Here is a 25,886-nt window from a genome sequence, read left to right as displayed (position 1 = left end):
ACTCAAACAACTTGGAACCCAAACACTGCAAACCCGGAAGTAAGTGTTCCAGTTTGAGAACTTTTTTTGGAAGTCGAGCGTGCTCTGTTTTGAGTGTTATGCTTCCGATTTGAGTGCCACACTTCCGATTTGAGTGCCGCATTTCTGTTTTGAGTGTTACGCTGAGGTCTGTCTGTTTTTGCTATTTATTTTGCATTTTTGTGGCTCTTTTTTGTTTCTTTTTTTGTGGCTGTGTGGAATGCAGTTCAGCTACTGATTGATTCTGTGACTGAAGTACATTGTTTATTGCTTTCATTTTATGGATCAATGGTCTCGTTAGATAATAAAATTCATGTTAAATTGCTGTTTTAAAGGTTGTTTTTAAAAAGTCTGGAACAGATTAATCCATTTTGCAATACTTTCAATGGGAAAGTGCGCCTTGGTTTTGGAACGCTTTGGCTTTGGAACGGACTTCCGGAATGGATTAAGTTTGAGAACCAAGGTACCACTGTAGTGGTTCAGCTGGGCTCTAAAGAGCTACTTAGACATGCACTAACCTTTGGGTTATTTCTTTGGGGGGGGGAGTTTTTAATAATTGCTGGCTCACAAGTCGTAACACAAGCTTCTTCCCAATCTCCCTTGCAACAGCCACGAGAGTATTGTTTAAAGAGGGGTGTGTGTGGAATCTCATTTCCTCTCGGACTCGTGGAGCAAACCTGTTGGTTCACTGGCCTCTAGACAATACATTTTTGAGGATTACTGTAGAATGCGGATATCCTGTTTACCCAGCCTCCCTTCGCCTGTTTTAGCTACACTGCAAGGTTGTTGTAAACCACCCTCAGTTCAACCTTCAATGCAGTGTATGAAAACAACTGATGACGCTAGAGGTTTGTTGTAAGCTACTCTCTACTCTACTCTTTGCTCTTACATTTTGGTTTTTTGAGGGGTGGGGATGGAAACATGGATGCCGAATACCAGCTACATAAATCTCTATGGGCAGCTCACACTCAATTCCTATAGTCAATCTTGCATCATAACCCACTTCTGGAACATTTAAAAACAGGTTGATTGGCATGAACCAGGAGATGACCTCTCCAGGGAACAAGGTGGTTCCCCTTATCCTTTTTATATTCACATACAATATGATACAGTAATATTTATTTTCATTGTCCCATACAGAACAACGAAATTGAAAAAAATCAAAAAAATCTACATCAGACATTCAAAAACCAACAAGCCTGCTATCCCAGCTATCCCAGCCTGGTTAGCCCCCTAAAAACTCTGATACCCCATAATTAAATACAATATACTCTCATAGAGACTACCTTACATTGCGTTTAAAACCAAAATCGCATTTGGATAGAAACTGTTTCTCAGGCGGCTAGTCCTAGTCTTTATAACTCTGTACCTTCTTCCAGAAGGCAGAAGCTGAAAGAGATCATTTCTGGGGTGTGCATTATCCTGCACTATCTCTGCAGCTTTCTTATGACACCTGGCAGCATAGATTTGATCCAAGGTGGGAAGTGTGCACCCAATTATTTTCTCCGCAGTCTTTACAACCCTGGACTGCTTTGTTTTTCCCCTGACCGTGCAGCTCCCAAACCACACACACAGACCATAAGTTAATACACTCTCAACAGGTCCTTTGAGAGATTATTTTTTCCCGGAGTATTCTCAGAAAATATAACCTCTGCTGTGCTCTTTTCATCAGGTCTTTGCTGTTTTCTCCCCAGGTTAGGTCATCTCTCAACTCCATTCCCAGAAATCAAAACACCAATACCTGTTCCACGCACTTCCCCTCAATCATGAGTGGCTGAATAGTCAGTTTACATTTCCTAAAGTCCACAATAATCTCTTTTGTTTTCTTTAAATTAAGTCAGCTTAATTTAAAACCCAGGATGAGAACTAACATCCTATACCCCTTTTAAATGTGCTTGTGGGAGGGGGGTATTGGTTTGTTGTTGTTTTTGTTCTTGCTTTCATCATGTGTTTTGTACCTTGTATGTTTATGTTATGAGTCGTCTGAGATCTGCAGTTGCAGGGCGGTATAGATGAAGAGGAGAAATGAAGCAAAGGGCAATAGAATAATTAAATTGTACAGTTGGAAGGGACCCCAAGTATCACCTATTCCCTGCAATGCAGGAATCTCAGCTAAAGATTTTGTTTTGGTGGTGTTAGCCGCCCTGAGCCCGGCTTCGGCTGGGGAGGGCGGGATATAAATAAAATGTTTATTATTATTATTATTATTATTATTATTATTATTATTATTAAAGCATCAATGACAAATGGCTATCCAACCTCTGCCTTAAAACCTTCAAGGTAGAAGAGCCCATAACCTCCAGAGAAGGAAAAGAATTTGAGACAGAGCTACAAATCCTCAACTTCCACTCTCCTCAGTTCTGCTCTGTGGCTCCTTCCCTTCTCTCCTAGCTAACCTCTCCTGCTTCCCGGTAGATCAGTGGACATTTTGAAGTGTCATGTTCTGGCTCTGAGAGCCAGTATGGTGTAGTGGTTAAGAGCGGTAGACTCGTAATCTGGGGAACTGGGTTCACGTCTCCGCTCCTCCACATGCAGCTGCTGGGTGACCTTGGGCCAGTCACACTTCTCTGAAGTATCTCAGCCCCACTCACCTCACAGAGTGTTTATTGTGGGGGAGGAAGGGAAAGGAGAATGTTAGCCGCTTTGAGACTCCTTCGAGTAGTGATAAAGCGGGATATCAAATCCAAACTCCTCCTCCTCCTCCTCCTCTTCTTCTTCGGCCACACCTTCCCCTTCAGTGGAATTCTCTTCCAGCCAATTTAATTCTATGGCCACCCATTGTTCAGTACTTACTGGGCCATTTGGGGAACCTCCCCCTTCTTTAAATATTTCCTAAATATCTTTGTTTGTTTGTTCTCCTAAGCCTGCGAGAAGATCCTTCCCTCTTGTTCATGGATGACACTGCTTCAGCTGCATAAGGACTCAGGTTAGGTTTGGCACTGGTAAGAGTGTTAAGACGAATAACTCCTATAACTAACACCATAAACACTGTGCGGCTGGACCAACAGGGATGGGGAACTTGTGGCCCTCCAGAAGTTGCGGGACTACAACCCCCCATCATCCTTGAACAATGCCATTGGCCATGCTGACTGGAGCTGGTGGGACCCAGAGTCCAAAACATAGCATTCAACCGTCCCTTATTTGGCAGGAAAGTCCCTTATCCCAGCGCTGTGTCCCGCTGCTGTCCCTTATTGATGATGTCCCTTAAATTTCCCGGTTTTCAAAGGAAGCAGCTCCTCTCCCTCCCTCCCTGCCGGCCAGGGAGGAGGGAGGCTCCAACTGTGTTGCTTGGCTGTTTTGCTCACCCAATACGGAGTCTAAGAACGACTGGGGGGGGGGTGGAGCTTGCATGCCTTGTGCCGATCAAATTGGCCGCATTGCCTGGGGACTCGCCTTTGCTCAGCGCTTCCCAGCGGAGAGGTGACGGTGGTTTTCCTTGCTGCATCCCCTTTGCCGGGTTGCTGCGCTGTGGGAACCACCACTTGAGGCTTCGTTTGGCTGTTGGCTGGGCTTTCTGCATTTGGCTTGGAGGGGCTCAGAAGTCAAACATACCTGTGTTTGGAAAATCCCTTATTTTGGCTGCTGATCCCTTATTTTCGAGGCTGCTGGTCCCTTATTTTCAAATCTGTAAGTTGACAGCTTTGGTCCAACATCACTTACGCAAACAGAAAACATGTGCAAAGCTATCTCTCTGTGATACTTGCTACTGAAGAAGGACTGAGAAACAATTTGCTACTTACATTGATGTATGTGGAGCTACCTGGAAAGCTTTGGCATGTACTTTGTGCTTCTGATGTGAACCTAGGAGAGGAAAGAATGAATGGGAAGCCATCAAGGAACCATACATGAAATTTCCAACTCCAGTATCCAAGCTTCTGGCCGCATTGTTAAATCCCTGCGTTCTCAATTTGTCTCGGTTCACAAAAGTCCGTACTGCCCTTCCACAAATTACCTTACAAAATGAAGGACACAACCTGACAAATGTTTGCCTGTCTTTTTAATTTTTGCCAGCTTCCAGAGATGGGACGTTTGCGTGACCATGTCCTGGTTTTCAACTTTGCCTATCATCCTTTAAACCCCATTTAAAAGGTTTAAATAGCTTCAAAAACTGTTACTTACGGAGTGTGTGCAGCATTTGTAGTTGCGAGTGAATTCAGTTGAGGGTAAAGTGGGGGCTGAGTAGGAAAGGGACTTGGAACAGCAACACTTTGTGGCTGGCAATCTAAAAAAAAAGAAAGAAAAACAGGCATGATTGTGATTTTTCTGCAGACCTTTAAAACACAAAAAATAAAATATAGGCAACGTTTTAAGGTACGATATCACTGTGGTGATCTCTGATCAAGACATTGGCCCAGGATACAGATCAATAAGCAGAATTCAGCAACACATTATTTCAAATAAACTGAAGGTGGGGGTGTGTGTCTTCTATTATCCAGTCACCATTTGGGAGTTCATGTGAAGTTCAGTTCACAACAGCCTTCTTCAGATGATCTTTCCTGGCTTTATAAGCCACGGTTCACCAAGCTGGTAATACGTGTTGGGACTGAGCACTCCTCCCTCGCTTCTTCCCTTCATATGCCAGCTCTGGCGCAAAGATTCTGGCTTCGATTAAGCCAGAGTTCCCTATGGGAAGTGGAGAATTTTGGCTACTGATGCGTACAGGAACAATGCTAGTGATCCAAAACACCCAAAGGTGGAACTGCCTGTACTTTGCCTCCATGTATGTGCCTCTGGCTTCTGGGTCACAGTCTGCATCTCTTAAGTATGGTGTCTGAAATGCATCTGAGAACAAAACATGTAAAATCAGACCACTTGGTCCATCTAGCTCCATCTACACTGGAGGCAGACCTCCAAGGTTTCACACAGGAGATATTCCTGGCCCTGCATGCAGATGCTGGAAATTGAATTGGGGCCTCTTGATTTCAAAGCAGAGACTTTCTAACACTGAACACTTCCCTAACATTAATAAGAGGGAAGTGGTGATTTTGACCTATAAAACGGCTCAGGACCGCGCGACCTCAAGGACTGCCTCTCTATGAACCTTCCTGGACTTCTGAGGCCCTTCTTCATGTGCGTCCTCCACAAGAGCTCCAGAGGGTGGCAACACGAGAAAGGGCCTTCTTTGTAGTGGCTCCCCATTTGTGGAATGTTCTCCCCAGGGAGGTTTGGCTGACACCTTCATTATACACCAGACAAAGACGTTCCTCTTCCACCAGGCCTTTGGCTGATTGACACCCAATGACCTTTTAAAATGCGTTGTGGAGGGGGGATTACTGTATTTGTTTTTATCATATATTTTGTGGTTTTTATAATGTTATATTATGTTGTGAATCACCCTGAGAGCTACAGGTATAGGACAGTATACAGTGGTACCTCAGGTTAAGTACTTAATTCGTTCCGGAGGTCTGTTCTTAACCTGAAACTGCTCTTAACCTGAAGCACCACTTTAGCTAATGGGGCCTCCTGCTGTTGCTGTGCCGCCAGAGCACAATTTCTGTTCTCATCCTGAAGCAAAGTTCTTAACCCGAGGTACTATTTCTGGGTTAGCGGAGTTTGTAACCTGAAGCATATGTAACCCGAGGTACCACTTTACAAATATAATAACAATAACCATAATAATATAAGAATCTCTCCTGTGCGACACCTTGGAGATCTTCCATACTGCAGCTCTCCAGTCCAAATCCATAGGACCTCTACAAGGATAAGTCTGTTTCCATATTTTCCCACAAGGTTCATAGCATTCCATTAAAACATACATACATACATACATACATACTCACTCAGTTCTGAAAACTGTGGAGGTGCAGGGCCAGCTTCCCCAGGCTTTGGCACAGTAGTGGAAACGCTTGAAGACAGGTCAAGCAAATCACACGAAGGAGCAGATGGCTGGTTGCCGTTGACCTTGAGAGGAAAGAAAGAGATCAGAGGTTATACCTAGTGTTCCCTCTTAGGTGTAGGTTGAACATTCAGTGTGCAACAAGCAATTGCCAACAAGGTCCTTTTTGCTCTCTTATGGAAGCAGATCTTGGCTGGTGGTAAGGGTCTCCTCAAGTCACCAGTGTGACTATCTATGATTCACCAGCTATATCTGTAAAATCTGAAGGTTCTCAGATCAAGTAATAGAATGAGCAGGATATAATTTTGCATTGATCCCGAAGTGCAGCCAAAATTCATTAAGAGAATTATCTTCAGCAAGAATTGTGTAAGAAGCACTAGGGATGGTATTGTGGTTTCCTCCTCCCTGCTTCCCCACTTTTCTTTTGCAGCTGTTTTTCAGTGGAGTAATATATATATATATATATATATATATATATATATATATATATACACACACACACATACACACACACACACACACATACACACACACACACACACACACACACACACACACAAAATGAAATGATTCCTCCCCCATCCACCACCCAGACATATTTGGCTACTTGCTCTGTAATGGGTGAACTAGCAATTTATGCTTTGTCCTCCTTGGAACACTGAATCTTACGCACTGCAATCTTACGAACACTTACATAGGAGTAAGCACCACCAAGCTTAGCTTCTGACTTGCTTCTGAGTCAACATGCCTAGACTTAGAAGGCATGAACTATAAACGTTGCAAAACGACTCAAGAGACCCAAGAATCTAACAGCATCAGAGGTTCCAGAATTCTTTTCCTAACAAAAGAAGGCTCTTTCCAGGCTAGAGGACAGGCTGTTAATTACTTACCCCTGCACCTTCGTTCTGAATCCTTTGATTCTCCAAGAAGCGTACTCTGTTTCGAGAGAACCTGTATGAAATGGTACGGTCAGTACCTGCATTTCAAGCCATGCAGTTACGATGAACAATGGAAAGATGTGTGTGCAATGTTTGCCATATTCCAGAGATGGCCAGGCAGTTGAGAATCACCAAGGAAGCAAAGCTCACAGTCTCTGAGCAGACCTCGAGGGGATGTTATCTTCCTTCTTTTTTTAACCTCAGCTAGCAAGGAAGATAGTTATGGATTTTTTTTTAGCTTGCTGGCTTCCAGCTTTTGCCAGTGTTTCTTCTTACAAGAAAACACTCCAAGGGGGAAGAGAAATTAGCCCCATCACTCAAGAATGGGTGCTTGCTTGTTTCAAAATAAATAAACAAGCCAAAGAGAAAACAGTAAGAAAGAAATTGGTCCCATTGTTCTAGGGCACTTGAGTAATGGGGACAGTTTCTATTTATCTTTTATTTTATCTTTTGATTACTTATTTATTTATTCTGTAATGAAAACATTACATTTGGACAGCATTTATGTGCCAAGGGAAAGAATTGAACTGTGCCACTCAGATTAACAGGTAAGCAACAATGTTCGCTTCTCTCCAGAGAATTGTGTCTCAAAAGAAACCTAAACGGACACGGAAAACAACGTAAGCATCACAATAGAGACTTGTAACTTAGTCTATTCAGAGATTATCTCCTTAAGGACCTCTCCCGAGGGTGGGATCAAAAGTAGATCAGAGGCTTTCTCCCCTGCTCCTTGCTGTGGGGTGAAAAGTGAACTGAACAATGGAATGCCAGACTCTGCAGTCGCTGAGAGGCAAATATTGCATGGTCAGGATGAGATCCTATGCTCACCAGCCAAGCATAGGTTCCACTGGTCAGACATTCACTTCTCTCCAAAGCAGAAGGGGAAAGGGAAAGTGTACATGAGGCCTACTCCCAAGGAACACTGCAAGGGGATAAAGCTCTTTGTTAGCTCAATCACAACTTTTTTATTGCAGGAGCAGGCAACCTGTAAGCCCTTCAAATATTGTTGGACTACAACTCCCATCATCCAGGACCGCTGAGCCAATGTTGGCTGGGGCTGATGGGAGTTGGAAGGGCCAGTTTCCCCACCCCTGAAACTGGCATAACCTGTGTATATATAAGCAACGAGTCCCCAGCATATATAGAACAGCTTTACCTTTCATGTCCCAGTAGGACATTATTCAGATTTTCATTCACTTGTATCAATTCTGTGATCACGTCTTCATTCTGCACAGTCGCTAGCAGCTCCATAATTCTCTCTTGCATCACCCGACACGTCTTATAGAGCTTCTGCCAAGGGATGAAAGGAAAGACATCCGTTATCAGCATTTGAAAGGCAAAAACAACAGGCATCCAATACACATTGTTTGTATCCAAGGCACACAATCAGAGGCTCTTCACTGTTCTGGTGACCACATACAGGGCTAGCCCTTCCATGTAGCAAGGTGAAGCAGGTTCCTTCATTGGGACTTAGAAAGGAAGGGGAAAGCAAATATAGAAGAAGAAGAGGAGGAGGAGGAGGAGGAGTTTGGATTTGATATCCCACTTTATCACTACCCTAAGGAGTCTCAAAGCGGCTAACAATCTCCTTTCCCTTCCTCCCCCACAACAAACACTCTGTGAGGTGAGTGGGGCTGAGAGACTTCAAAGAAGTGTGACTAGCCCAAGGTCACCCAGCAGCTGCATGTGGAGGAGCGGAGACGCGAACCCGGTTCCCCAGATTACGAGACTACCGCTCTGAACCACTACACCACACTGGCTCCCAGTGTGTAGTCTTTGCCTGGGCACCAAAATGTCTTGGTCCAGCACTGATCTGCCCTGAAAGCAGATGCAATAAAAAGGGAAGGCTATATCTGCTATATCCTCTTCCCTTGGTTTCTTTTTGGATACCGGCGACTACCATAAAGAAGGAAGAAGTCTTTGCACTCTCCACAATCTGCCCTGGAAATCCTTCAGATGTGTTTCTTCATTGTACTGGGGCTGTCTGAATCAAGCCACTGTGTGTGCATAGGATTCTCATACTCGGAGAAGTAAAACCAGCAACTGACTAACGTATCCATTGATTTCAGTGAGTCTTCCCAGAGTCTTCTTTTTCTGAAGCAGTTGCCTGGGGACAATTGGTCAAATCTGTTTTCTGCTACTGTGTCCTGCAGATTGGCTCAACTGCTTGGGTTATCTGGAGTTGAGTTGCCACAGGCCTACTTTGTTTCTCAATAAGACATTATACGTTGGCCATTCACAACAGAGGAAGCTTGTTAACTAGACCATCTACACCACCATCCTGTTCCCTACAGAACCCAACCAGATACTTCTGAGGAGCCCCAACACAAGAAGTAAACAGGATTTAGTACAGTGGTACCTCGGGTTAAGTACTTAATTCGTTCCAGAGGTCCATTCTTAACCTGAAACTGTTATTAACCTGAAGCACCTCTTTAGCTAATGGGGCCTCCCGCTGCCGCCACGCTGCCGGAGTACGATTTCTGTTCTCATCCTGAAGCAAAGTTCTTAACCCGAGGTACTATTTCTGGGTTAGCGGAGTCTGTAACCTGAAGCGTCTGTAACCTGAAGCGTATTTAACCAGAGGTACCACTGTACTGTGACTTATACAGTCTCTGAACATGGAGATGTCCACTCTATGTCTAGCAGATCTCTCTCTCTCTCTCTCTCTCTCTCTCTCTCTCTCTCTCATCTATCTATCATCATCTTCTTGGAAAAGTAACAAGTAAAGCATGATGAGGACAGCCATCCTTCATCACAGGAGCAAGGAGCCTGTGGCCCCCTAAATGATGTTGGAGTCCCAACTCCCATCAGCCCCAACAAGCAGGGTCAGTAGTCAAGTGGGGTGGTGGAAATTGTAGCACAGTAACATCTGAGAGGGTCACAGTATCCCCATCCCTGATTGCTTGTGCATAGCATAGCTGTCAACGTTTTCCCTTTTTTAAGGGAAATTCCCTTATTCCGAATAGGATTCCTCACAAGAAAAGGGAAAAGTTGACAGCTATGGCATAGCATTTGGTAACCATTAATGGTGTTCTCGTGTTTAGCCATCATGTCCTCCATTAATGAGTCTCATCGTTAAAAACAAAACACAACATGACATCACAACACCTGATGCTGCGACAGCCTTGAGGTGTGCCTCTAGGTTAGAAAATAGCTCCAAATCACCAAAAGCCAGAAGCTTGGAGATGCTTTAGAAAAGGTTGTATGGGCTGTTTTTATAAAAACAAAACAAAACAAAACTGCAAGCAATTCATAGCCGAGAAAGAATCCTTCAGCTTTGGCGGAAGGAACAAACAAACAAAAGCCAACCTATAAAAGATGCATGCGTGGGAGGAAACTGAGTTTCTACAGATAAATTACAATAAATCAGTGCATATAATTGGCTTGCTCTTTTTTATGGCTGTTTTTACGAGGTGGCTGCGCCATTATGTTGTTAATTGCGCTGCTCTATATCATTTTAAAACTGCATGGTGGGGAAGAAATGATAGCCCCAGATCAAAATTGGGAACGCCCCAAAACACAAGAGAAATTAAGCTGTCACCGCTGCGTGTCCCCCCAAAATTGAGGAGTTTGCATTTCTGGGCATTTGCAAAACTCGTATGGCAGCATCACCATTCACCAGATTGCAGACCTTGCCTGTTTATTCGTTTATAAGGTTTGCTAATCGCCCTTCACCATAAGGTACAAGGCCAGGTTACAACAACAAAATATACAGTTATGAAAACATGAACATTATAAAACAAGCAGAGCTATTCTAAATCGAACAGAACAGTATGAATCCAGCAAAATACCTTGGGTTATATCAAATGCTAGTCCCACTCAAGAGTAGCCCTACCACAAGCACTGAGTTGCGCCCAACATTGGGGGGCCGACATCATGTGTATCGCACATTGTGTGACATCATGTGTGCGTGACAACTGTCACATCGGGAGAGGCTTACTAGGTTTGCTCAGTGTCTCCCAATGTCGCGCAGCCTCCTGTGTCCCCTCAAAATTGGGGAAGAAGTGAGCCCTGTCCTAGCAGACATTTGAAAGATGGAGGGCACAAGGAGAAGGGGACGACAGAGGACGAGATGGTTGGACAGTGTTCTCAAAGCTACGAACATGAATTTGACCAAACTGCGGGAGGCAGTGAAAGACAGGAGTGCCTGACGTGCTCTGGTCCATGGGGTATACGAAGAGTCAGACACGACTAAATGACAACAGAGACCCACGGAGTTGGCGCACCTGAGCCCTACTGAGGTTAATGGTCACAACCAAGTTCGGTTTGTTAATTCCAGTGGGTCTACTCTTGAGTAGGACTTCATTGGATGCAGCCCTTTCACGCTGCAGGTCAGGATACAGTGGTTGCGTCTTCGGCACAGGATGAAATCTGTACAATAAAGATTTGGGATGCATCTCTGTGGGGAGATAGTTCCACAATTCAGGGGCTGCCAAAGAAAATTCTTTCCCAGGACACCATTCTCCGCACATCTGAGAGTGATGGAGCTACCAAATTATTCTCCTCTGCACATCTTAGTGCCAGAGAAGGTCACTATGGATGGAGATGGCCTTCCAGATATTGGGAGCCTAACACACTAATTAATGTTGTTGTTGTTGTCGACCTAACACACTAAGTAATGTTGTTGTTGTTTATTAAATTTGTAGACTGCCCTATACCTGCAAATCTCAGGGCGGTTCACAACATAAATTATAATATAAAAAAACCACCCATCTCTGACTAAGAGCAAAAAAACTCAATCTCTTTTGAGAAACAAGGCTGATTCTAAACTTATCCATGTGAATGGACAGATTCCGAGCACCTCCCACAGATTTACAAAGTAGTGAAGCGTATCTTCTCAGAGTTTTAAATCCGTAAGATGTGAGATCTCTAGAGCAGTGTTTCCCAACCTTAGGCCTCCAGCTGTTTTTGGACTACAACTCCCATCATCCCTAGCTAGCAAGACCAGTGGTCAGGGATGATGGGAATTGTAGTCCAAAAACAGCTGGAGGCCCAAGGTTGGGAAACACTGCTCTAGACATCTCAGTTGTACACATTTCATGTCTACAGTGTACAGGAAGAAAGGGGAAGCACCTTCAAATTAACTACCTGCCTCCTGGATATTGATGAGACGATAGACGAATTCTTTAAATAAATAAGTACAAAGAAACTGAAAATAGCAGACAAAAAAAAAAAAAAAAGGAAACGATGAGTTTGATTTAGCCTTTGTCAGACTTAGAGATCATCCTAATGATTCCAGTGGGTTCCCTCTGACTAAGACTGCATCCAACCCTCTGATGTTATCTTTGGGCTCTTGAGATGGCATTTATGCCACACAGCTCTCCCACAGATCATTTCTTCAGTCTCATGTCTCACGTGGCTTTCTGGAGCAACTACCGTTTCTGTTATGAGGTGGCTTACCACAACGATTTTGTGTGGTGATTTAATTCCTCCAAATGCACCTTCATGTGGCGAGAGAGATCCGGCATTTTACTACGAGAGCGAAACTCATGCCCTCATGCCACAAGTACCAGATCTTGCCACATGAGGGCACAGCAAAAGCCACACAAAAGTGGAAAATTCATCCCATTAAAAAGGCACTGGAGGGAAAAGGGACTCATGCTGTAAATCTGGATTCCTCACCATGGTTTTGTCGGTGAATGTCAATAGCCCAACCCCTGTGTGTGTGCATGTGTGTATTAAGGTTTTCTCTTTTTTGTTAATATTTTAAATTTAATTTTAAAGAATATAAACAGCTAACAAAGTCAATTAAGAAACCATATAAAGAGATTGCTCTGAATCTCTGAATCTCCCTTCCATCACCTCTATGGGTCCTAGTGACAATATTTACAACTGCATATCAATTAGTTATCCAATTTTTTTACCCATCTAAATTGTCCATAGTTCTTGTTACTTTACAAGCACGGTTAAAATCCTGCTAATGTTTTCATCTCTTTACAATGGTCTCCTAAATAAATTATAATTATAATTTTCTCCCATTCTTTTTTAAAGTTCTTGTCCTCTTGGTTTCTGAGCTTCCCAGTTAATTTTGCCATTTCAGCATAGTCCATCAAATTGGTAATATATGTCTTAGGTGTTTTGCTTGAGGGGGTATTTTGGAGAAGTGTCCGTTTTTCTTCTCTGAAATGGATATTTTGTATTGCCCAAAACAGCTTCTTAGATTTCCATACATGGCCAAATCTTTATGGGGTGCCGTGTTGTAAATGCTTAATAAAATAAGTAGGAAGGGCAGCTATTAAAAAGAAGCCAAGTCAGACAGTATTGGTGGAATCTAGTCGTATATGCAGTGTTCTTGAGAAAACAATTACTTTTTTTACATGCACTTGGCATTAGGAGAGAATAGTATGAAGGTTTGGTCTGTTTATGGAAATCCACATTATACTATCTAGAGCCACTGGGTTTGGCAAAAACATTTTCCCATTACTGAAGTACTCAAAGAAAAAGACTCGGACGGGATTTTCTCTTGACAAGGAAACATGTTATTAGGGAAATCTCCCTTTTCCCCTTCCTTTTCCAAGTCTACCTCCCAGAATTTCACTTTTTTTTTAAAAAAAGTTTTTATTAATGATTAGGTTGTGCTACAAAACAGAAATCAGTTCTACAAGAAATCTCCAAAGTAATTTGTTTACATTTAAAGCTACTTCAAGGATCGTGGTTTTCTTCATTATGGATTCCATCTGTGGTAGACAGGTGCAAAAGGAGTCTGGGTATACAACTATTAACCAAAAAGTTTGTTTAAAAATGGGCATGTAATTTGCTTTAAAAAAAAAAGAGTTTGTGATTTGTTTGTTTTAAAATGGGTTTGTGCTTTGTTTTTAAACCTGATTACCTCATTCTCTCATAGAATCATAGAATCATAGAGTTGGAAGAGACCACAAGGGCCATCGAGTCCAACCCCCTGCCAAGCAGGAAACACCATCAGAGCACTCCTGACATATGGTTGTCAAGCCTCTGCTTAAAGACCTCCAAAGAAGGAGACTCCACCACACTCCTTGGCAGCAAATTCCACTGTCGAACAGATCTTACTGTCAGGAAGTTCTTCCTAATGTTTAGGTGGAATCTTTTTTCTTGTAGTTTGGAACCATTGCTCCGTGTCCACTTCTCTGGAGCAGCAGAAAACAACCTTTCTCCCTCCTCTATGTGACATCCTTTTATATATTTGAACATGGCTATCATATCACCCCTTAACCTCCTCTTCTCCAGGCTAAACATGTCCAGCTCCCTTAGCCGTTCCTCATAAGGCATCATTTCCTTTTTTTTTTTTTTAATAATTTTTATTGGGTTTTTACATTTTATAACAACAAACACACACACAAAAACAAAAACACACAAATACAATTACATACCCTAATTTTCTTTACCCACTTTCATTGACTTCCCCCCACCCCCTCCTCTTACATCCCAATTCCAATAATTAATTCAGCAAGTTCTTACCTAACCTCTTAAACATATTCATATTGCTTTTAAAAATTTAATTCTTTTTGTTTATCTATATTCAACTTATCCAATTCTCTTATAATCATTAATTTCTTTTTTTTTTAAGGTCGATCTAACTTCCCTTCCACAAATTTTCCCTTTATTGTATTAATTATAGGTCACATTGACCAAATAAAACAAATCATAACATTTTATAATTCTATTCTCTCTCTCCCCCCCCGCCCCGGTTTCTGTCCCTTCCCAAACAAATGTCCAAAAAACAAACAAAAAATAGTTCTTAGCCCGGATTCCTCACGTCCGAGGCGTCTGATTCTCTGTCAGTTCCTCTCTGCCAACTATATTGGTAGTCCTCTTTGTTGGTCCTAGGACCCCGAAGGAGTTCAGTCAGAGTCACATCATATTTTCTTTCATCCAGAATGTTAAAAAGTGTTTGCTGCGAAGAACCATCCAGTTTTCCATACTCAAGAGGAAAGTCCCAATCATGTTGCTTTATTCTTTTTAGTTTTAGTATTCCAAGTACTCCAGGGACTTCCCTCTTCTTCTTTCTCATCTTTGGCAGATTTGTAATCCAAAGGTCTTCTTGCTCATACTCCAACAATGTAGATTCCTGGTTGATATTTTCCACTTGTAGTGTCTGAACTCCTTCTTTCTTCTCTGTCAATTCCAAAGGCATCTCTTCCTGCTCAGCTGCAGAGTCTTTATCATGCGTCTCCTTTGTGCATTCAGCAGAGTTGTTTGTTTCAGAATTCAAGGTCATAAATACTTTACTCAGAGCCATACTCTGCTCTTGCAGGATTCCCACGAGAAAGAACATTTTTTCTATCTCCGCCAGTAATTTTCCCTCTGCAGCCATTGTAATGTCACTAATTCCCCCTAGGGGGCTTTCAGTTATTTAGTAGTCCTTTTCCAAAAATCTGTTACTTTGTTATTATCAATACTTTGTTTCCACTCGCCTCAGTTCAAATGTATCACCTTTAATTCAAAGAGTTGTTAAATAACAAAATTCTTTACTTTGTCCGCCCGTTTGACAGCTTCTTTGACAGCTGTCAAACTCCTTTCACTTCTTCCTCCGGCACCCAAATAGGACACTCCCGGGTTTTTGGGGGGGATTACACACAAAGTTCCAAAATTCCTCCCTTTCTCTCCAGCACAAAATCTTCTTCTATCGAATTTGTGAAAAACTTTTAAATCATCAAAACAGTATTCATTCCGCCTTAATTCTCCGTTCCTTGCTTTAAATCGTCTATAAGTAGAGGGGGTGCGGACTTCCCTTTAACACATCCCCCGATCATGCCGAATTCACAAGATAAAAAATTTTTAAAGTCCAAATTCCACTACTCACGGGTCCTTTATTATCCAGTCCAAATTTTGGGAAGAAAGTCAGCGCTCTCCGGCCATGGCTTGCGGCTTCGCTCCACTGAAGTAGCGGTCTACTCTCAGCACCACGCCACTCTCCGTACCCTCTCCGTAGCCTTTAAAAAGGCTCTTCATGGGTCGGGGAGGGCGCTTAAGGTGCCCACCGAGTCACCAAGTCTGCAGGCATCCGCGCCTGCGGTTTCTGAGGGTCCCCGTGTCGCCGGCACGGCAAGACCCGTCTTCAGCAGAGCCGATTCCCTCCGGAGCTCGGAGGGAATCCGCCATTAGCCGTTCGCGCTAACCCGGAAGTCCATAAGGCATCATTTCCAGGCCTTTGACCATTTTGGTTGCCCTCCTCTGGACACGTTCCAGTTTGTCAGTGTCCTTCTTGAACTGTGGTGCCCAGAACTGGACACAGTACTCCAGGTGAGGTCTGACCAGAGCAGAATACAGTGGCAATATTACTTCCCTTGATCTCGATACTATACTCCTATTGATGCAGCCCAGAATTGCATTGGCTTTTTTAGCTGCCGCGTCACACTGTTGGCTCATGTCAAGTTTGTGGTCAACCAAGACTCCTAGATCCTTTTCACATGTACTGCTCTCAAGCCAGGTGTCACCCATCTTGTATTAGTGCCTCTCATTTTTTTTGCCCAAGTGCAATACTTTACATTTCTCCCTGTTAAAATTCATCTTGTTTGTTTTGGCCCAGTTCTCTAATCTGTCAAGGTCGTTTTGAAGTGTGATCCTGTCCTCTGGGGTGTTAGCCACCCCTCCCAGTTTGGTGTCATCTGCAAATTTGATCAGCTTAATGATGATAGGCTTAATGATGCTGGGATCTCTTCAGTTCTTTTAAACTTTTTCTTCTTCTCTTTTTACATTTTAGAACTGGCACAGATTAAAAGGAACGGGAATGGGCTAACGGGCTGCAGACACTGCCATCTTAATTTTCCTAGAATATATCTGGACCCCATTATAGAACTCTGGGGAAATCAAGATGGTAGCTGCAGTTACTTTGCCTGGGGGTTTTCTCACAGTCCTAGACTGGCTGCCCCTGCCTGTCCCCACAGCTGCCCATGGTGGCAGGACCCCGTGTTCCACCCCAGTATACTTGTTGGGGAAGAAGGGCATCAGGTGGAACTGGACAGGGAAACTAGACACTGGTTCTGGGTCCCGCTCCTTGATAATACAGAGTGCAAATTAATGCCTTGAGATTCCACATATTCCATCACCTTTGCTTTTCATTAACTACTGTTTTAACTGCTAGAGCAAGGGTGTCTCTGGAGCTTAAACTGAGGCTCATACAACAAAAAATAATACTTAGAATATAGGTAAAGGTAAAGGTACCCCTGCCCGTACGGGCCAGTCTTGACAGACTCTAGGGTTGTGCGCTCTAGAGGCCAGGAGCCGGCGCCGTCCGCAGACACTTCCGGGTCACATGGCCAGTGTGACATCGCTGTTCTGGTGAGCCTGCACCAGCGCAGCACACGGAACGCCGTTTACCTTCCTGCTATAAAGCGGTACCTATTTATCTACTTGCACTTTAAGGGTGCTTTCGAAGTGCTAGGTGGGCAGGAGCTGGGACCGAAAGACGGGAGCTCACCCCGCCGTGGGGATTCGAACTGCCGACCATACGATCGGCAAGTCCTAGGCACTGTGGTTTTACCCACAGCGCCACCCGCGTCCAATTTAGAATATACTGGACCCCATTACATTTGTTTTTTAAAAAGGGCTAGCTAAGCTATCTAACAGGACATGGGTGGCGCTCTGGGTTAAACCACAGAGCCTAGGACTTGCCGATCAGAAGGTTGGCGGTTTGAATCCCCACGACGGGGTGAGCTCCCGTTGCTCTGTCCCTGCTCCTGCCAACCTAGCAGTTCGAAAGGAAGTGCAAGTAGATAAATAGGTACCGCTCCGGCGGGAAGTTAAGCGTGTTTCCGTGCACTGCTCTGGTTCGCCAGAAGCGGCTTAGTCATGCTGGCCACATGACCCAGAAGCTGAATGCCGGCTCCCTTGGCCAATAAAGCGAGATGAGCGCCGCAATCCCAGAGTCAGCCACGACTGGACCTAATGGTCAGGGGTCCCTTTACTCTTTAAGGTACAGTGGTACCTCGGGTTACATATGCTTCAGGTTACATACGCTTCAGGTTACAGACTCCACTAACCCAGAAATATTACCTTGGGTTAAGAACTTTGCTTCAGGATGAGAACAGAAATCGTGCTCCGGCAGCACAGCAGCAGCAGGAGGCCCCATTAGCTAAAGTGGTGATTCAGGTTAAGAACAGTTTCAGGTTAAGAACGGACCTCCAGATTGAATTAAGTACTTAACCTGAGGTACCACTGTATCTAATGGGATAATGCTCCTCTAAAACATGTGTTTTTCCATTGTGCTAAACTGAAAGGTTTTTGGCAGAAGGTAACTGAAACCATCAACAGAACGGTGCGGAACAACCTTACATTTACAGAGCAAAATATCCTCTTGAATTATATACCCAGCACATGGAACCTTACAAAAGGACAATACGAGTGGACTTTCTGTGCCTTTATCACAGCAAAAAGACTGATACTGATGAATTGGAAAAATAAAAACGCAGCTCCCTTCTACGACTGTATTGAAGACTTATACAAACTTGCAACATATGAACAACTTGCATATAAACACAGACTTTCCACGGACAAAGTCAATGATATTTGGAATCCATTTGTACAAATACTGTAATAGGTTAAGATCTGGTGAAGTACAATAACAATCTTGTAACACACCCACACACACCTTTGCTTTTCATTACCTATCCCAGCAAAAGGGTGTACTGTACCTGGAGAAGCTCCATATCATCTGGATTTTCTGATCCAGGTACGTTTTCCTTCAGGATGGCTGACATGACCCTCACGTTCATCTTTACCATATCCAGCTCGCTGTACAGCTTTCCAATCTGCTCAGGACCATAATGGAGCAAAACACAAGGGAAAAATTATTTTGCATGTCGTGGTTTGGGCTCTGAAAGTCCTGCCAGCTTTGCAGCAGAGACATATTTATTGCAGGGCTGGCTTACCAAGCCAGATGCATGGGGAATAAATAATAAAATTATTATTATTATTATTATTATTATTATTATTATTATTATTATTATTATCATTATATCTGGTTGTAAGTTTCTTAGGGGCCTTTGGCTACCCCTTTTAGAAAATTCAATGCTGAACTAAGGCTGCAATTCTAAATGAATGTACCAGGGATTAAGTGCCACCCAGATTCTCTGTGAGAATGCATAAACATTGCATACCCTCCAACATTTCCCTGGTGAAAATAGGAACTTCCTATTCCATAATAATAGTAATAATTTTACTATTTATACCCCACCCATCTGACTGGGTTGCTCCAGCCACTCTGGGCAGCTTCCAACATATATAAAAACATACGGTGGTACCTCGGGTTACATACGCTTTAGGTTACATATGCTTCAGGTTACAGACTCTGCTAACCCAGAAATAGTGCTTCAGGTTAAGAACTTTGCTTCAGGATGAGAACAGAAATCGTGCTCCGGCGGCGCAACGGCAGCAGCAGCAGGACCCACTATCTAAAGTGGTGCTTCAGGTTAAGAACGGACCTCCGGAAGAAATTAAGTACTTAACCCGAGGTACCACTGTAGTTAAACGTTAAAAAGCTTCCCTATACAGGGCTGCCTTCAGATTTCTTCTCAAGGCCATATAGTTACTTATCTCCTTGGCTCAGGGGTCGCATAACTCCACGCCCTCCAACATTTCTCTGATGAAAATAGGGACATCCTAAAGAAAAGCGGGACATTCCAGGTTCAAATTAAAAACCGGGACGGCTTCTGTACATCTGGGACTGTCTCTGGAAAATAGGGACACTTGGAGGGTCTGGCGTTGCACCGTAGGGCTACAATCCTAAGCCTGCTTACTTGCGAGTAAGCCCTACTGAATTCACTGGGACTGATTTCAACAGGCCTAGAAATGTGCTGTCAAGTCAACATGCTCCTTTCCCAGATCAGAGGCCACTGTGACACCGGCTGGGAGTGTGGCAGAGAATGCCAGACCACCAGTGATGGCCAGAACTAGCCTCCATAAGGCCCCCAGAATGGAGTATTTACAGGGAAGGCAACAAATTCACCAGATCAAAGCCCGGGTGATTTCTTGGGGAGGAACCTGACCCAGGCTCCTGCGATGTGCTAGCCTGGAGCTGGTACAGCACACACAAAAAGTAAAAAATAATAACAGCTACCGCCAGCATCTGCCCTGGCAGAGAGCGGTGTTGGATTGGTTGGAGACAGCAATACAGAGGGGGAGTAATTAAATAATCACAGACACAAACATGCGCATAAATGAATTTAACAGTCCCAGGGCTTTTGCTGGCATCTAGTGAGAGCTATACAGTGGTACCTCAGGATACGAATGGGATCCGTTCCGGAGCCCCATTCGCATTCTGAAGCGAACGCAACCCACGACTGCGTGTCTGCGCATGTCGCGATTTGCCGCTTCCGCGCATGCGCGTGACGTCATTTTGACTGTTACTTCCGGATTTCGCTGCTCACGCATGCACAGACAGTCAAAATGAGGTACTATTATGAGGTACTATTTCTGGGTTAGCGGAGTCTGTAACCTGAAGCGTATGTAACCTGAGGTACCACTGTACAGTGGTGCCTCGCAAGACGAAAAGAATCCGTTCCGCGAGTCTCTTCGTCTTGTGGTTTTTTCGTCTTGCGAAGCAAGCCCATTAGCGGCGTAGCGGATTAGCGCTATTAGCGGCTTAGAGGGTTTAGCGGATCAGCTAATAAGCGGCTTAGCAGATCAGCTGCTAAGCGGCTTAGCAGATCAGCTTTTAAGCGGCTTAGCGGCTTAGCGGATCAGCTGTTAAGCGGCTTAGCGGATCAGCTGTTAAGCAGCTTAGCGGCTTAGCGGATCAGCTGTTAAGCAGCTTAGCGGCTTAGTGGATCAGCTGATAAGCGGCTTAGCGGATCAGCTGTTAAGCGGCTTAGCGGCTTAGGGGATCAGCTGATAAGCGGCTTAGGGGATCAGCTGATAAGCGGCTTAGCGGCTTAGAAAAACGGGGGGAAAGGGAAAAAAACCCGCAGGAACTCGCAAGACATTTTCATCTTGCGAAGCAAGCCCATAGGAAATTCGTTTTGCGAAGCACCTCCAAAACGGAAAACCCTTTCATCTAGCGGGTTTTCCGTCTTGCGAGGCATTCGTCTTGCGGGGCACCACTGTATATGCAACTTTTGCAGAGTGCTGACACTGCAGAAAGAATGCATGGCAACCAAACATCAACACAAAGCAGTGCCACTTTGTCAAAAGCTCAGCTGTAAATGATTTATTTTTTTTATTAATAATTATTATTTATTAGATTCGTATACCACCCTTCATCACAAGGTAAAAACACAAGTAAATATTTAAAGCAAAAACAACAAAACAATAACCCCCAACTCACTAGTTGCAACTTTCAAAGCCTTGAGACTGTAACTTTAAAGTAGGGATAGGGAACCCATGTTGTTGGATTCCAACTCCCATCTTCCCCAGCCAGCATGGGCAAAGGTCAGGGGTGATTTGAGTTGGAGTCCAACTTGATCTTCCTGCACCTACTTAGAATCTGAGAGCATCTCTGGAGTTACTTCTCTGCCAGCAGTGGTCTGATAAGGTGCTAGGGAGCGAAGGGCCTTTTGGGGGGTGGCACCCTCTTATAAGGGACACGGGTGGCGCTGTGGTCTAAACCACTGAGCCTCTTGGCTTGCCAATTGGAAGCTTGGCGGTTCAAATCTCCATGACAGGGTGAGCTCCCGTTGCTCTGTCCCAGCTCCTGTCCACCTAGCAGTTCGAAAGCACACCAGTGCAAGTAGATAAATAGGTACCACTCTGGCGGGAAGGTAAATGGCGTTTCCTTGCGCTGCTCTGGTTTCGGTGTTCCGTTGCGCCAGAAGCAGCTTAGTCATGCTGGCCACATGACCCAGAAAAACTGACTGCGGACAAACGCTGGCTCCCTCAGTACTGTTTTCCTTGCTGCCGTTAATATGTTTATGTAGTTTTTTTTAATTGTTCTGCTGACTGCCATCACATTTTCGGTGGGTTATTGTTCTAAGCTATCCAGAGAAACACTGTTATTGGACAACATGCAGCTACTGTAAGTAAATAAATGATTTAGAAGCTCCACTGTCAAGCCAGCGGGTTATGACAATGAACTCTTTGAGTTGCAAAATATTAAAAAGAATAGTGGCACTTTACCTGTTCGGGAATCAGTGTTATGACTGTAGATGGGGGGAGGGATCCTAAAATGCCCCTCCTGGGACTACCATATGATGCTTTTGTGGAGACCAGAGGCAAAGGCTGTGGATACACAATGCAATAAGATATTAGGGTGTTGTTGTTTGGGGAACCATAAACCCGTTATATTGTTTCATACCCTCCGATGAAAATAGGGACGCCCTATTTAACAGCAGCAACAATTCTTCTTCTTATTATTTTTTTAATAATATTTATTACTTTTAAATAATAATATTTATTACTTTTAAAGAAGAAAAGAAGAAGAAAAGAAAAAAGAGAAGAAAAGAAAAAAGGCAAAAGAAATACAATACAATACAATACAATATACAATGCACAACACAACATCAACACATTAAACTAAACATAAAAAATTAAAAAACATACATCATACCGTTTCAATGCCCTATCTTTCATTCCCTCGTTTCATCGACTTCCTCTCACCTCCCTTTTTGTATTCCACTTCTATTCATTATTTCAGCAATTCCTTTCCCTCTTTCTCTATTTTCTGTCATATAATTAACTTAACTTATTTTAACCTTATCTTCCATTAATACCATAATACTTATTTATACTTAACTCCTTTCTACTAAAGCCATATAATTTCATTCCAACATTTTTCTAACACTCATTAATTTTACAATATTTCTATAAATAAACTTTAAACTTTTTCCAATCTTCTTCCACCGTCTCTTCTCCCTGGTCTCGGATTCTGCCAGTCCTTTCCGTCTATTCCATATGGTCCATAAACCTGGTGATCTTCTGTCCGAGGCTCTTAACTCTTTTCCAAGTCCCTTCTGCAGATCTTCTTCATATTTATACATGCACTTTACTTTGTCTTCTGTTGATCTTGTTCTTAATTTCCTTCCTTTGATGCCGAGGAGTAGATCTTGGGGAGGCTCCAACCTAGCAATATTTTTATTCTTTCTCGACAGGTCAGCCAAATCTCCGTAGTTAGCACTAAAGTCCAAAAGATGTTTCAGGACGTGTTTCAAAATCGCTCCAAAACTGAAAGTCCCCACAACTCCAATCTCCTCCTGGCCCAAGTCCAAATCCCAAAGGTCAGTACATCCCTGCATGAGGGAATCTATCCAACTTTCCTTCTCAAATCCAAGCAGGGTTCCAATCCTCAAAATCTGACTTTCTCTAAATTCAGTCATAGAAGGCAACAACTTATATTCATCAAATTGCCTCTGTAAGACTGGGACTCTCTCCACTTGTATTACTTTAGGTTCAACAACAACTTTCTCCCTTGCCTTCTCAACAATTTGCCATGTCAAAGTAGATTCCTGAAACAATTCCTGAATAGTTTCTGTATAGATGTTCACTTTTTGTTCCAAATCAGTCACTTTTTGTCCCAAATTGTTAATTTTGATAGTCATCACATCCGTCTTCTTATGAAGCTATTCCAATGAGGCACTTATCTTGCATAATGCAATCACCAAGGCTTCTTCTGTCGACATTCTTACCAATCCAAGGTCAATCCCTGGTTCTCACAGTTTTTTTATCTCTGCAGCTGGTAATCCCCCCAGCTCCACTCCTGTAACAGTTTCAAAGGCTCCCTCTAGAGGGAAACAATTTCTATTTGTATCAATCCTTTTAAACACAGTTCAAGCAACAAAATTAGTTAACAATTCTTATTATTACTACTCCTATTTTATTATTTATGCCCCACCCATCTGGCTGGGCTGCTGCCTGAGCGGCTTCCAACATATATAAAAACATAATGAAACATTAAACATTTTTTTAAAAAAACTTCCCTATACAGGGCTGCCTTGGCTCAGGGGCTCACATAACTCCATACTCTACAATACTTAAAATGAGAAATTAGTACTACACTTGTCAAATATTATTCTGCATTCTATTCTGTGCCTAAGTTAATCAGGTGAAAGTGTGAGGCTATTTCCCAGTCACCATGAAGCCTGGAAAATAATAATAATAATAATAATAATAATAATAATAATAATAATAATAATAATAATTTATTTATACCCCGCCCTTCCCAGCCAAGACCGGGCTCAGGGCAGCTAAAGGTAAAGGTACCCCTGTCCATACGGGTCAGTCGTGTCCGACTCTAGGGTTGTGCGCCCATCTCACTTAAGAGGCCGGGGGCCAGCGCTGTCCGGAGACACTTCCGGGTCACATGGCCAGCGTGACGAAGCTGCTCTGGCGAGCCGGCACCAGCCCAGCACACGGAAATGCCATTTACCTTCCCGCTAGAAAGTGGTACCTATTTATCTATTTGCACTTTGACGTGCTTTTGAACTGGGCAGGAGCTGGGACCGAACGACAGGAGCTCACCCAGTTGCAGGGATTCGAATCGCTGACCATTAGATCGGCAAGCCCTAGGTGCTGAGGTTTTACCCACAGCGCCACCCGTGTCCCCCCAAGGGCGGCTAACAACCAATAATAAAAACAAGTTGATTGAAATACAACTTAAAAAACAAGATTGAGCTACAACATTAAAACATTAAAATGCAGCCTCATTTTAAACTAAAAGGCTCCTTACTTTCTTTTTTTAAGTCCATAATGTGCTTTATAACCAATTTTACACTCCTCCCTCCTTCCTATCCCACCTTCAAAATATGCCTTGTGCTTTGCCTGCACGTGTCGAGATTTGTTTTTATTTTGGCGGAAATTTACAAAGCCCGGAAGGCAATCCGGATGCCTACATTTGCATTAACCCACAGAGATGAAACTGGGATTCTGGATCTCGTGGGCAGTTTTAAGCACCTCAACCTCGACATTTCCTGTTTTAAAAAAAACAATTCCTCCCACTCTCAGATTTTTAAATGCTCCAAGGCAGAAACGTATGACTGGTTTCCTAAGCATGGAAATCACTCTGTCAAATGTGCATTATTGTTTTTTAATTAACCAGCACAACTCTGCCACACATGCAGATTTTGCAAGGATAATATCCTGTTTCCAATCGGGGAAGTGCCGCAAGAGCATTCCTACCTTCTTGGTTCCATTGTTGCTTCCCAAGGATGGAAATTCGACTCCTTTCTTAAGCAGCTCCAAGTACACCTCCTTGACATCACTGACATCCACACCTCCTTGAAATCCTCGGGCCCAAGTCTTTTAAAAAGTATTTTTTTTAAAAAAAAAAAAAGGGGGGGGAGAAAAGCTGTTGAAACAGAATTAAGGTTTCCACACACATATATACCCCCACAACTGCCAATACAGTCATACCTTGGCTCCTGAACACCGCAAACCCAGAAATGAGTGTTCCAGTTTGCAAATGTTCTTTGGAACCCAAACGTCTGACGTGGGTTCCACAACTTCCAATTGGCTGCAGATCCTTCCTGCAGCCAATCAGAAGCCGCGCTTTGGTTTGCAAACCTTTTGGAAGTCGATTGGACTTCCAGAACGGATTCCCTTCAACTTCCAAGGTACGACTGTATTTACAAAAAGCATATTTTGGTCCAACGATACATTCGCCAAGGTCTGTCACAGATCCAGTGAAACAGATATGATTGGCCAAAGGTTCGACACAGTTTCTCTTTCACAGATTGGGGATAAGACAAAAACAATTGCAGTGGGTTTTCCCTCCCCCTTTAAAAAAGTTTTATAGTTGCATTATTGCATACAGCTGTGAAGCAATTTGGGAGGCAATTCTGCACAAAATAGAATTTGAAACCGGGATGGATAAAAAAAACAACTGTTTTTTAAAAATCAGATTTTTAAAATTTAAATCGGGTTTTTTTAAAATTTAAATTGGATTTTTAAAATAAAATGCTTTTTGGGGGAAAAATCTTTCGAAAGGTAGTTTTCTAATTAAGTTACATTATAGTCCAAAGGCTATATTTCATCAGGAAATAAGGATTTGTTTTAAGTTTTTCATGTGTGCTAAAACTCAGTCTAAGGTGTGCTTTTTTTATTAAAAAAAATGAACCACATCAGTTAACAAACATGGATGCATATGCTATAATTTTATTGTTTTAGTTAAATAAATTGTTTAAAATGTTATTAAGGACATGTTTATTTTTCTCCTTCCAATAAAGTACAGCAGAAAGGTTGTCAACTATAAA

The 25,886-nt window shown here is 43.1% G+C and overlaps 1 protein-coding gene across 1 annotated transcript in view; it reads right to left on the bottom strand.

The window, feature by feature from the left end:
- The window catches only part of TOM1L1 (target of myb1 like 1 membrane trafficking protein), a 64,989-nt gene that overhangs the window by 3,940 nt on the left and 35,163 nt on the right, over positions 1 to 25,886 (bottom strand). The window contains exons 5-12 of the mRNA XM_081849672.1: positions 24,814 to 24,933; positions 21,820 to 21,921; positions 18,402 to 18,518; positions 7,949 to 8,082; positions 6,745 to 6,805; positions 5,799 to 5,919; positions 4,138 to 4,240; positions 3,759 to 3,819 (exon numbers count right to left, since the gene is read on the bottom strand). Of these exons, the coding sequence (XP_081705798.1) occupies positions 3,759 to 3,819; positions 4,138 to 4,240; positions 5,799 to 5,919; positions 6,745 to 6,805; positions 7,949 to 8,082; positions 18,402 to 18,518; positions 21,820 to 21,921; positions 24,814 to 24,933 (819 nt within the window). The remainder of the gene's footprint in view (positions 1 to 3,758; positions 3,820 to 4,137; positions 4,241 to 5,798; positions 5,920 to 6,744; positions 6,806 to 7,948; positions 8,083 to 18,401; positions 18,519 to 21,819; positions 21,922 to 24,813; positions 24,934 to 25,886) is intronic.

The sequence above is a fragment of the Podarcis erhardii genome (assembly GCF_964252035.2).
Source record: "Podarcis erhardii genome assembly, chromosome: 2".
NCBI lineage: Eukaryota > Metazoa > Chordata > Lepidosauria > Squamata > Lacertidae > Podarcis > Podarcis erhardii.
This window is presented reverse-complemented; position numbering and strand designations above follow the sequence as displayed.